The sequence below is a fragment of the Carassius auratus genome, chromosome 2 (assembly GCF_003368295.1).
Source record: "Carassius auratus strain Wakin chromosome 2, ASM336829v1, whole genome shotgun sequence".
NCBI lineage: Eukaryota > Metazoa > Chordata > Actinopteri > Cypriniformes > Cyprinidae > Carassius > Carassius auratus.
In genome coordinates this window covers 11,618,182-11,632,200 of record NC_039244.1, presented here as the reverse complement: position 1 = coordinate 11,632,200, position 14,019 = coordinate 11,618,182, and the positions used below count along the sequence as shown (strand labels likewise).

General features: G+C 39.2%; 1 protein-coding gene across 1 annotated transcript in view; it reads right to left on the bottom strand.

Annotated features, from left to right (window-relative positions):
• The window catches only part of LOC113115710 (collagen alpha-1(XI) chain-like), a 90,842-nt gene that overhangs the window by 74,420 nt on the left and 2,403 nt on the right, over positions 1-14,019 (bottom strand). The window contains exons 2-4 of the mRNA XM_026283267.1: positions 5,418-5,582; positions 2,771-2,984; positions 1,760-1,922 (exon numbers count right to left, since the gene is read on the bottom strand). Coding sequence (XP_026139052.1) covers positions 1,760-1,922; positions 2,771-2,984; positions 5,418-5,582 — 542 coding nt within the window. The remainder of the gene's footprint in view (positions 1-1,759; positions 1,923-2,770; positions 2,985-5,417; positions 5,583-14,019) is intronic.

Genomic DNA, 14,019 nt, shown 5'->3' with positions numbered 1-14,019 from the left:
GATCTCTGCAATCTCTGATGTATGATGCAATGGGACTGATTGTTTGAAAACATTCGCTTCCTGGATCATTGGACTGAAAGCTTTTCCGGAGTTTAGCAGCTTAAAATTATCTGATCACAACAGATAAGCAAAATTGGGTTAAAGGGTTAGAATAGAAATAGTTCTTCAGTAATTTTGCATTAGATTATTCATTTAGAATTTATCGCATAACGATGACAGTCCTATATGTGTGTGTGTGTGTGTGTGTGTGTGTCTCATATGTATGTAGACTATATTGTAACCTTCACTTCAAGGAGAAAAGTTTATTCAAACACCAATATACTCAGACATGCATTTTATGCTTGACTTGACTGAAAACCAGAGAAGTTCATTTCACATTGCTAAAAACCTATAACCAAATCTTTTGAAAGTTAAATGTTTTTATCATAATCACATAATGCATAAAAAGCAACTCTCTTGACTGAAAAATCTGTGCAATATTTACATAGTTTCCAACATTACGGGCAATCGTACAGTGGATGGAAGAATTCACCGATGTGATGCTAAGCAATTGCTGAAAATGAACCCATTAACTACATTTACCTCTCAGGCTGTATATTTTGCAGGCTCATCAACCCTCTGACTAACACTGGGGCTAGCAGAGAAGAAGAAAGAAATGGGATCAGAATGTCAAAAAATTCCTGTGCGGTACAACATCTCTAACCGGAGGCGAAGATTTAGCATGCTGTTCTTATAAGAAAACATTCCTTCAGCTCACATCAAAGACAGACTCCGCAGATATTGTCTTGCAATCGGGCATGTTGAATTAAACAGGATTGCTGCGTTGCTTCGTACAGCAAAGTGAAATGTGAATGGAATACTTCAAGCTTTAGTAAACTTTGCTTAGTATGTGGGTTACAGTACTGTACTTCCACTGAGGTGTATCTTAATGTGGATGTTTATACTACTCAAGAGAATTAAGTAGCTTTTTTTGTTTCAAGTCTAAATTTGTCCTTAATTTGTCCTTTTCATTTTCTATGGGGAATAAAAACTTCATTTAAAAGCAAACAACCACGACTAGCATAATTCTATCAAAAGTCACAACATGTCACCATGTTTATAAGCCATTCCCACTGGCATCAACAGCTTTCCATGTATGAAAAAATGTGCCAAATATGTAGAGTAGATTAACTGTACATATATTGGCTGCAGTGCTTGTTTGTTCAAAAACTCTGTATTAAAAAGTCATCAGCATTTTTTGGTGATTTATGAGCAAATAAAACCTACTGACATGTCGTCATTTGAAAGTGAAATGAAAGGCTCTTGACAAACATTATTTGACTGAGCAGTAAATCAAATCATTTTCCAATTTCCTGCATAGCATCATTCATACAGAGTCGACACACACTACAACAGTGTGAGTATTCTTTGTGGCCAAAAGTAACTAAGCCAAATTTAATTGGCTATACAGTTCCTTCTCTCCAAGTAAAAAAAAAAAAAAAAAAAAAAAAAGAAAGAAAAAGTGGGACAGAAGTTTTCACTGGGGTGGTACTCTCAAAAGATACTAATGAGTACACGTGGTATTAACATGCACCCTTCAAAGGTAAATGATGTACAAATGTGTACCTTTCGAAAGAGTATCACACAAGTGACACTTTTTTTTTCTGTGTATAATATACACAAAGTGTATAATTGGACTACCAACATAAATAATAATGGGAATGGACTGCATCCATCAGGGTTTTTGTAAAAAAAAAAAAAAAAAAAAAAAAAAACTTGCCTCAAAAACTTCCTCATCCAGGATTCTGGTCCCAAAGACTGTGATGCCATCTGTGTTAATGATTGCGTGGTCACTTCTGCTTAGTGGTTTAGAAATCTTCTTCTTGCAGTCCACAATCATTGTGACAGTCTTCTTTTCGATGCTAATAGCCACACGGTGCCACCTATCGGTTGGGAGGAAATTGTGTGGGAAAGACAGAAGAAAGAAGAAGCATGAAGTTTGTGATTCCTCAGTTTGTGGAATGATATAATGTTTACTTTCCGTTGCATAACCAAAACGCATATTTGGTTCTTTAAACAGTGAGAACAACAACTGACCACCACTGAAGGAGGATTTATTAGTACAGGATGTTCCTAAATAAATTAATAAATTTTTACGGAAAAGACTCATCCTCTCCATGTGTATTTAAAAAGGCGTTTTACTAAGCATCGCCGCTCATATTGACAAAATTATAAATATTTCACTAGCTGTTTTTTGTTTAATACTATGTTTTCTCAAATTGAAAAAAAAAAGGTTTAACATTACATTAAACCTTAATTATGAGAATACAACATTGTTTTATTACATGTAAACCCTAATGTGGTTAATCAAAGGCACAGAAGCTTTCAGGCATTCTTGTTTCTTTTAAAGTAAATGTTTGCTTTGCCAAATTAGTTACATATGACTGCATATTCACAATTTCCCTACTTTAATTATACCTACATAGATAAATAAATGAGTTTGCTGATGGAAAATAGTACCAGCAATAAACACAGTGGACTAAACTATCCACTGGGCAAAATTCATAAGCAAGTTGCATAGCCAATCCAAACATATTCAATGGCCAGTTGATGAAAACTATACTACAGCTTGTTCGAAACACACACACACACACACACACACACACACAAATATTACTTCTGAAATTGATGTATTATACTGTGCTTCTCTGAAGAAAAAAAAAAAGTTCAAACTGTTTAGACCAAAAACCTTCACACAAATCACAAATGTACAAATAAAGAGTCAACTTGCTTTCCATCTGCAAGGTTAATGGCACGGAAAAGGGGGTAATCCTCAGGAGCGGGCTTCCCATGCTGATCCTCATACAGGAAGACCGGCGCACGGCCCACCTCCACTCCCAGCTGCTGGATGCCCTGCTCGTTGTATACCGACAAAAGGAAGGACTGTACTCCCGCCTTTGGTTTGAACGTCATAAGGATGGAGAAGTCCTGAGGGAATACGCCTCCTGAAGACACAAGAAAGGCATTGTGGGTTAAACAACCGCTGTTATTGATTATTCATACTCTTGTCTTCGTTTCCATGGTGTTGATGAGCTAAGACTATATCATACAGTGTACTGTGATCTAAACGCGCCTTGTAATATGAAGTGGCCCTTTACAGCAACCTGTTCTTCACATCGTTTCTAGGGGATGGTTTAATTAAGTATAAAATGGTTTGTCTTTTCTGTTGGCACTTTAGCTTTACAAGGTGTCAGATGACATAACAGATTCACAATTAAATGGGTTGCATGAGAACTGGAGTGGAACTAAATCTGAAGCTATTTATCTCTGAAGTGCTGTACACTTTGCCAACCTTGAAGGAGTTCCTTTTATTATGATTATTGTTGCCAACATACTATTTCGCTGAAATTTCCAGTCCTAAAATCAAAAGGTGTGGAGGTGATATTATTTTAACCAGAAATCACAGAAAACTATTTGTTAATTGAATCTCCTGCTATTTTGTGCCTCAGTTCCTTTTTGCAATCTGGCCAATTTGGAAGATAACCAACACGCACAGAACAGATGGTCCGAGTTAATGGGACTAAACTAGTAAATGTAAATGATGATATTGTTATAGGCTGAGCAAATAATTATTTCAACATCCCATTCATTAAAACTATACTTAAAACTGTGTTAACCATGGAGTTGCAGGAGACACACTGATTTTGTGAATGTTTATCATTATTATGTCAAATGGCCTTCATTTTCTTCAGTATGTAACAGTTCTGTGACATGCTACAAACAACATACTAGCTTATGTTACAGGACTAACAGCAGCAACAGTTAACAGCAGGTTAGATCTGTTCTGCTACTCGACATTGTTTTGTTCTTCTACTCAAAATTGTCTACTCGATAATTAATTACTCCAAATTGTCCTGGTGACAACGTTTCTGCAAAGTGACATTGTTTTTTGCATGCTTCCATAGTGAAATGTCACAGTGTAAGTGGCATTAAATGTGCATTCAGGTTTTATTTGAAACAGGCTACATTTGATTATGTTGGTTGCTGTCAGTATTGTGGCAGTTTGGAAATTAAATATCCAGTGAGTGGAGCTAAAAGGTTAAAGCTCTTTGAGCTTTTCCACTGCGTGGTACGAATTGGAACGGCACAGCTCAGTACGGTACTGCACCGCTCGGCTCGGCTTGGCACAGTTTGTGTTTCCACTTTAGTATCGTTTTAGAGTGGGAGGGATCATTCACAAGCTCAGACAACTAAGCTTTTTGGTTGTTAAAAAAGGTGCAGTCTTTCAAAAGAGTTGCATTCCTTGGCTGTGCTGATTTGAATCTAGCGGTTCTTTTGTGATTGTGTCGCAAGTTCAGTGACGCAGGTAGTGACGAATCTCTCCGCCCAATCCGTGATCAGCATAGCTTACATGTCACGTTTTGGTAATGATACGGTTTACTTGAAACCTCAACCGAAGTGGTACAAAAAATAACTACCAGGTACCAGGTACTGTACCCAGTGGAAAACCCCCAAAAGTGAACCGTACCGAACCATGCAGTGGAAAAGCGTGTTTCACAGGACTAGTACCTGTATGCTCCACATTACAGGCCAATACTGTACAAGGTGAGCTACCGAGTAAGTTTACTACCTCCGAAAAGCCATACATATGGAGTTGGTTATGCAATGCAATTGTCAAAATATATTTATTTATATGTTAATATACAAATCATGCACTATGGAAAAAAGTGTTCTAGCGTCACAACAGTTTTGTGCAAGGAACTGCGCAAAGAATGAATAAAAGTTGGTGTTTTACTGTCACTTGTGTTTATTTCAGGTGGAACTGCAGCCCTTATGAAAGTTAACCATGGATTTACTTTAGTAAAAGTGTGGTAAACAGTTTTTGGCATATTGACTACCATTAATCACCTCAGTTTTACTACAAATACCATGGATAGTACGGCTAGTGTAGCAAAACCATGGTCAATTTGTGGTTACCATGGTTTAACCGGGTTTTTTTGTTGTTGTTGTTGTTGTTGTTTTTTTTTTTTGGGGGGGGGGGTGTTTGTTGTAAAACCATGGGTAATTTTCATGAGTGATTTGTATGTAGGTACATTTTTTACAAAAACGTGGGTAGAGGCATTTTTTTCCATTGAGCCTATGCTGGTCAAAACAGTAGTCAAAGAGCTTTCTTTATTTATTTATGAACTCTTTCTTGAAACATTAGACTTCTGGCATTGTAAACAGTCCAAATGCATTTGACTTAGACAGTCCAGCAACATTATGTACTTGCTGTTGGATGCATTTCAAAAGAAACAAAAGAAACTATTCAAAATGTCACTTTCCAAGAGAAAACTAACAACATTAAGAAGTGATTTACAGCCTTGCCCAAGCAGACAAGTTGTTGTATTTAAGAGTTAGTAGGAATGAGAGTACATAGATTCAAACAATTCACATACCTGGGAAGAGCTGCTTGGTTGGGGTGCTGAGTTGAGCCCGTTTGTCCACTCGGTAGGCCACATCTGGTTTAGATCCTCTCCGGATGGTGCAGAAGCCTTGTGTTTTCTTCACTCCTTCTGGTGAACTTTTAAAGTCTAAGACCTTGAGCACATCCACGGGTTCAGCTGTGAGGCAGAACATTGGTGGTTATGATCATGACGTGTTTATCATTTTTATAATTGAATTGGTGAGCAAACATTATTAGCATCAACAGCTTTGCTACATCAAACTAAAACAATGTTTGTTCAGTTATTTGCATTTGTACATCTAATTATCTAAAGCCAATAATTCTGTTATCAAGAAGTTAGATTAGAAACAAGGAACAAATTAAGCAGCACTATCCAAAGATACATTTCATTTGTCACACATATGAGAAAGGTGATTCTGGTGTGAAACTACTGTTGTCGAGAAAAAAAGAAAAGAAAAAAAGAAAAACACCTTGGGAAATGGAAATAAATTGCCAGTCGTTTATTTTTCACAACTGCTTCCAAGTACAGTTGGGTTATTATGTAATTTTATTATACTAATCATGTTTAAAAACTAGAAGTCAGTTTCAATGTGTATTGTTAACCTCAGTTAGACTGCTTTCCTAATACAATGTCCTTATTCTGCCCTGAATGGTGTCGAATGAGTCTATTTACAGTCAATTATAGTTTAGCAAGTGAGGACATTTATGGGCCACAACAAACTCCCATAAAATCCCCCCTCATTGGTGCCACACATCATTTCGCAGCATTGCTAACTCTGACTGACGGTTTTACCGTACCTAATTCCCTGCCATCACATGTGTGCTGTGACCATCCAATGAAGCAATTGTCCTTTTACAAGGAACCAGAGCAGCATAGCAGTAAAGATGTGAAGAAATATCCAGTAGGGATACTTGACCCCCCACATGCAGATCCATCTACAAAGCCAAACATTCCAGGAGTTAAAGTCACTGGTGTTGGTCACTGACCTTCTAGGGTTATAACAGCTCAGCATGACCCAGACTTTACAAGAAGCTCAGCTCCACCAACACAGTATGTCAGGTACTATACTTCATCATGTTGCTACTACCAATGTCATCTATAAAAGGTTCTGGTGTCCCTCAGTCTGCAAACCACAAATGGCTCATTTCTAATGATCCTTAACAGATCTATGCTAATGCTTAAGATTTATGATACAATTAATATGGCAGTTAATACGTAAAGTGGACTCTGAGCAGCACTGTAATGTTACACTGATTTATTGCTCTGTTCGAGTCTTTAAGGCTTTGCCTTTGATGTTGTGAAAAGGAAATGTTCCGGCTACACTTGAAACCAATGAATGAGAATGTATGCAAGGTCAGGGAGATAAGAGTACCAGCTGGGTTACTTACTGTCATGCTGTCAGTCTCTGTTTTCCTGGGTGTTCCCTAGTGAGCTCACTTCTCCTTAGGCACTTCACCATAGGCACTTTAATTCCTCTAGTCTGTTTCAGTCTTCACAGTAATTGCACTCCAATTAAATCGCACAGGTGCTGACAATCCTTTGTCATTAGTCTCCCTATGTATAGCTGTCTTTCTCTATCATCTGTATGGAGACTTTACCCTATGTGTCTATGCTCTCGTCTCCCGAGACTTCACCTACCTTCTCGTTCCTCCGAGTTCCCGTTTTCATCTGGTTCCCTTTTTGGTTTTGTTTGTCTCTCAAGACTGTTTATTTTGTATTTTTCCTTCTGTTTAATAAACCCATACCTTGCTATTGGATCCTACCCTCTCCTTGTGTTTTTCCCAAACCCAACCGTCACAGAAGGACTCCATCAAAACAAGGATCCAGCGGTATGTCTGCTGCCATTTTTCCCCAGCCAGCGAGCAGGAGAAAGGTGGCTTTGAGGGCTCTCGCCTAGTGGTGTTCCGGGGGACCAGAGGAGGTCGCTCCGGAGCAAACAGTCGGGAGGAGGTCTGGCAGCGTTCTCCACTGTGGGCTCCCTTCGATCAAGGATTCGTTTGGGGACCGCCAGTTCCCCAGTATGTCCCGAGAGGAGAGGGGAGACACAGATCGGCCGAGCCAGCGCCGTGGTACCAGATGGCCGCCAGTCCTGTGCTGCTGCACAAAATGTCCGCCAACCCAGCACAACGAGGCAAGATGGCAGCCAGCACAGCGTCTAAGCACAGAGTGTCAACCATTCCAGTGCCACAGCACAAGATGGCCGCCAGCCCCGCGCCACAGCACAAGAAGCTGTTCCAGAGGCTGAGGACGTTCCCGAGGCGGTGCCCGCTGCTGTTCCGGAGGCCGAGGCGGTGCCCGCTGCTGTTCCGGAGGCCGAGGCGGTGCCCGCTGCTGTTCCGGAGGCCGAGGCGGTGCCCGCTGCTGTTCGAGAGGCCGAGGCGGTGCCCGAGGCCGTTCCCGAGGAGGTGCTCGATGCTGTTCTGGAGGCCGAGGCGGTGCCCGAAGCAGAGGCATCTCACGTCTCCACAGGCAGTCCTAAGTCAAGTCAGGTGCCCATTGACTGTCCAGAGTTGAGTCAGTTCCCGGTTGACCCTTCGGAGTGGAGTCAGGTTTTCATGGACCCTCCAGAGTCAGGGTTAGTCACCGTTGACCCTCCAGAGTCAGGGCTAGTTCCTGTTGACCATCCAGAGTCAAGTCATGTTCCAGTTGTTCCTCCTGAATCAAGTCAGATTTCTATCGACCTTCCAGAGTCTAGTCAGGTTCCAGTTAACCCTCCAGAGTCGAGTCAGGTGCTCGTGGACCCTCTAGAGTCAGGGTTAGTCACCGTCGACCTTCCAGAATCAGGGCTAGTTACCGTTGACCCTCTTGAATCAGGGCTAGTTCCTGTTGACCTTCCAGGGTCGAGTCAGGTTGCCGTGAACCCTCCAGAGTCGAGTCAGGTTCCCGTGAACCCTCCAGAGTCAGGGCTAGTCACTGATGACCTTCCAGAGTCTGAACCAAGTACCATGGACTTTCCAGAGACAAGGCTAGTCACCGGTGATCTTCGAGGACTGAGTCAAGTCACCGGTGATCTTCGTCCTCCCATTGGGCCGACCACAAAGATGTGGTGGTCTTCCGCTCCGCCCTGGGGCACTCCGGCCTCGACCGCGAGGACGTGGTGGTCTTCCGCTCCGCCCTGGGGGGGTTTCTGGCTTGACCACATGGGTGTGATGGCCCTCTGTTTCGCCCGGATGGGCATCACTTAATGTCCTCCATGTACCCATGTTTTTGTGTTGTGTGTGTGTGTTTTTTTTTTTTTTTTTTTTTTTTTTTTCTATTTATCTCCTTCTTTGGACCTGGCCCTCCGTCCCTCCCCTTCATCCTCCGCCGGTCCACCACCCTCCTGGACTCCTTGTTTTGTGTTACACTTTCCTGCCTCTGCCTTTCCATTCCATCTGGTTGTTCCGTCTCTGTCTGTCCATTCTATCTGGTTCTCCTGTCTCTGTTTTCTGACCCTCCGTCCCTCCCCCTAGTCCGCCGTCGCTTCACCTCCCTCCTACCTCTTTTTCTGTTGGGGTTTTCCTGGGTTTCAGTTGGAGCATCTGGGAGCTGCTCCGTAGGGGAGGGGGTAATGTCGAGCTGTCAGTCTCTGTTTTCCTGGGTGTTCCCTAGTGAGCTCACTTCTCCTTAGGCACTTCACCATAGGCACTTTAATTCCTCTAGTCTGGTTCCGTCTTCACAGTAATTGCACTCAATTGCAATCCTTTGTCATTAGTCTCCCTATGTATAGCTGTCTTTCTCTGTCATCTGTATGGAGTCCTTACCCTATGTGTCTATGCTCTCGTCTCCCGAGACTTCACCTACCTTCTCATTCCTCCGAGTTCCTGTTTTCATCCGGTTCCCTTTTTGGTTTTGTTTGTCTCTCAAGACTGTTTATTTTGTATTTTTCCTTCTGTTTAATAAACCCATACCTTGCTATTGGATCCTACCCTCTCCTTGTGTTTTTCCTAAACCCAACCGTCACACTTACATCCATTACTATCTGCTGATGAACAGCAAAATTAGATGTAGGGGAGGTCGGATAGAAAGACAGCTAGCCTACGCATAATATGGAGATTTACTTATAATATATAAATATGCATTTCTATCCACCTTTTTCTTGTCGTAAAAATGGGCATGGCTATTTGTAAATTCTATGGGTCTGGCTTCCGGTCTCATTTGTGTCCACTTCATCCAGCTATTGTTGAACAAAACAGTTCACTTTGCTGCTTGATATTAAAAGTTGGTGTAGCTTATCATATTATTTTAATGTTTTATCTTGAACACACTGGTTTGTAGTGCACACTTTTACTGCACGTTGCACTCCTCATTATTTAACTAGCGGCTAATGAACTGGAAGTCTCACCCATAGGTTTACTTCCGCGTTGAAGAAAAAGTTGGATAGCCTTGGCTGATTTTTAAATATAATTTTGACAGCCCCTTAAATGGGTTGTATTGACATTACCTGAGTGGTTAAATTATACACAACAGCGCTCATTCAGAAATGTGCATTCGGAGCAAGAACACCTAAAATGCATGTGTAGATTCAGTCGAGTGATAAAGTTCTGTTAGATGTGCGTGAAAGCTGCATGTGTTACTATAACAAACACTGCGAGTTTTCTTTCGGAATCATCATTGCCTGGTAGAAATACAAAATAGGTTACACAACAGTTTTTACATAAAAATTAAGATAAGGTAAAGGTGTGAATAATTGCATTTTAAGCACATTGTCAGTAATTTCAATAATGAAAATAAAGCCCTAGGAGAACTGTTGTTGAATCTTTGATCAATAAACAGCAAGGTTTCGTTAATGAATCCACATTTTTTAATGAATCAAGTGAATCGAGGCAGTCACTGGCTGTGTTCAAAATGCCATACTACTACTCTTACTATTTCTACAGTATCCAGTATGTATGCTGTGCATAGTGTGCACATTTTCTGTATGCATCAAATACCCTGATGACCTACTATATTTACCAGAATCTGCTAAACAATTATACTGAAATCAGTACAGAAGCTGTGTTTGGAATGGCATACTACCACACAACTCTTAGTATATTACATTATGCTGTGTGTTTACTGTGAACAGTAAGAGAATGTTCTGTATGCATGGAATGCCCGGATTACCTGCTACATTTGCTGAAATTTGATGTATGGATCTGAAGACACTGCATACTGTTTGCCAGAACGCAACGCGCTCCATTTAATGTTTCTTCAAATCTTCTTGTACTCTTCAAATGTGTGAGTGAACTGGAGGTGGGGAGTAGTAATTATAAAACACTTTTATACTTACATGTTACTGTAAACTACAAAATATCGTTGTGTATCTAAAAACAAAATGTTGCCGTAAGTAGGACATAAATTGCACCCCTAATCTCTACAACACGTTTCCGATCAAGTCAAATGGCGTGTCCTTTATCTCTATAGTGCTTTACTGTATACAGTACAGATCATTTCAAAGATATTGAATAAGAAAAATATTGAATCAATATAATATATAAATAATTTGATGGAAGATACTATTTACAATAACTCCACCCATCCAGGCCTGGCTGCGATAAACCGCACTGCAAAAGATGCCCATTTACAGTCCCTCAATATTAGTAGCACAGTGGGTAAAAGACGCATGATGAAATATTTTGTCACGAGTGACCCGAGTTCTATCCTGCCCTTTACCAAATCTTGTTCTAGGCTACTCCTTTTCCCACCACATATTCAATCAAAAAAGCATTTATTTTCAGTAAAAATAAAGGAGATATTTGAAAATAGGAAATAAAACCTCTCATTAATAATACAGTGTTATTAGGTGGTTAGTGGTATAGGTGTAGCGAGGTATTTGTCGCAATAAAGCTGCATTCATTTAATAATATTTTCAAGTATGATAATTTAAACACACTATGTTATTGCATTCTTTTTTTATAATATACTACAATACTGAAATATAGGTATCTACAACCTATCTACTATTTACACAATTATTATTAGTTCTGCTCAGTATGTAAAGTCCATTAATTATGAAATGAGTTCAATTGAGCAATATAGCATTTAGTATGAATTAAATTAAATGTATGCATTTAGCAGACGCTTTTATCCAAAGCAACTTACTTTGTTTTCAGGCTAGCAGTTTTCCCTGGGACATTTTCCCTTACATGTGTTCCCTGGGATTCAAACCCCCAACATTGCGCTTGCTAACGCAATGCTCTACCACTTGAGCTACAGAAACACAATTTGTGAAGTAACAACTTCAGCAGCTGTGCTAAATTAATATTTTGTCATGTAACAACACTTTAGCACACTACTCTGAAATATTTGTTGCTTATTGTATACTGTTTCACACACTCTTCTTTAAAAAAAAGAGTAGGCAGTATACACTGAGTACTAGGCAGTAAGCAGTAAGTATGCCATTTCGAACACAGCTACATGCTTAGTTTTTAATGAATCAGCTGTTTGAACGAACTGATTGATTGAATGATTGAATGACTCAATGACTTAAGACAGGTACTTGCCACCACCTGCTGGCGCTTTTAGAGTTGTATAAAGAGTATAATTTTTTATATAATTTAATATTTAACAATTTATTTATATTTTTGTATGCTGAATAAAAATATTTCTATCTAAAGCTACTTATATATCAGATCTTTTTTTTTTTGTTTTGTTTTTTTTTCTAAATGAACACAATGATAACTACTTTTGTGCTACATGTGCTCTGATCCCCCCCAATGGTCATTGTGTAATTCGCACCCTGGACGCATCTGTTTGTCATTACCTCTGTGGATTGTTGTGGTCGAGGATGCGGAGTTGTGTTTGATGAATGGATGACAAGCACATAAATACTCCTATTCTGACTCCCCCGCTACCAGAGACTACAAAAATGACTGAGTCAGGGCAAATGGACATATTTGTCGGCTGGTCAGGCAGCAGACAGGCAGTATCTCTTATAAAGGTCTAAAAACTAAAAAACATATAAAGAGAATGATTAGTTGCTAAGACTAATTACTGTCTTTCTCAGGACTCAGTGTTGGATTCAAACCAGGTATTTATTTTCATATGTTTTGACATCACAAAAAAGGCTAATTTTCCAACGTGTCCCTCTAAACGGAAGGCTGGGAAAGCACTTTAGAAGAATTATACTGAAGTCTTTTGATAGATCAGCCCTATAACACTGCGAAAAAGGCGCCATAAAACCAGCAAAACCTTTATAAAATATGAAGGACGATGAGCTGCATTAGTTAAAAATAGACACTGGGGAAAATTCACTCAGACGTCTGGTCTTCACAGTTATATTTAATAATTTAAGGTCAAGAGCAGGAAAAAAATAAATAAATACTAATAAAAACCATACTACTGTAGTTCATGTAAAAAAAACGAAATGTGTCTTTTTGTTTCATTATTTTCTGTAACCATATGGTAAGAACGTGCAGGAAGTGGTGATCTGGTACTGGCCAGGAGCCAGTGGGTGGTGTTTTTTTAGGGTTAGTGCACATGCTGAACACATTATGGTGTCGGCATTGCACAGCCTGCATTTAACTTTGCCTCAACATACCACCAGCCAAGTCCTAATTCACTGAAAGCACAAATTTATTGTTATTTTACTCTTGGGCTGAGATAAAGGGACTATATTTAATAGAAGACTTTAATCGAAAAATAAAAAGTTTGAGGTCAGTGAGATTTTATATTTAAAATAAATCAATACTTAATAAATTCAGCATGGATACATTAAATACATGAAAATAAAGATATTTTCAATGTTGCAAAGTATTTGAAATAAATGCTGTTCTTTCTTGATTACTTGATTAAAGAATCGTAAAAAAAAGTAACATGGTTTCCACAAAAATATTAAGCAGCAAAGCTGTTTTTTTAAGAGTTATAATAATAAGAAATTGTAATCATATTGTCATTTAAATATATTTTAAAATCACAATAATGCTGTTTTTATAGTCTTTTTTTATCAAATAAATGGTGAGCATGATTAAAAAATTTTTTTTAAGAAAACCTTACCGACCCCAAACCTTTGAACAATTTTTATGCTATTTTTTTATTTTATATCTATCTATCTATCTATCTATCTATCTATCTATCTATCTATCTATCTATCTATCTATCTATCTATCTATCTATCTATCTATCTATCTATCTATCTATCTACCTATCTACCTACCTACCTACCTACCTACCTACCTACCTACCTACCTATCTATCTATATATAATAGATAGATTGGAATATTTTCCTGGAACAGCTCAGTTTTCTCGACCACATTAAAACAGCTCGTTTGTGAGCTTAATTATGCAGTGAAGTCTAATGTAGCTCTGTCAAATCAGTTTGTTGAGAGTTTCCATTCAGTTTAACCCTCACTGACAAAACAAAGAGAAGCCTCTGCATTATCATTCTAAAAAATAAAAATAAAAATAAAAGTCTGGAAAAAAGCCATTCCAACTCTTAAAGGAGAGGATAATCATCTGTAACTCTTACGAGTCTCTTCCAGAATGTAGTGCTACTGTTTTTTTTTCTTTGTAAACTCTAAACTAAAGGTCTCTTTGTGCTTTTCAGAATGCCTCTCAGCATTACTGCATACCTTAAGGCCTCATATATTCCAGATGTTGAGAACTGGCAGGAACAGCACCCCCCTCTCACAA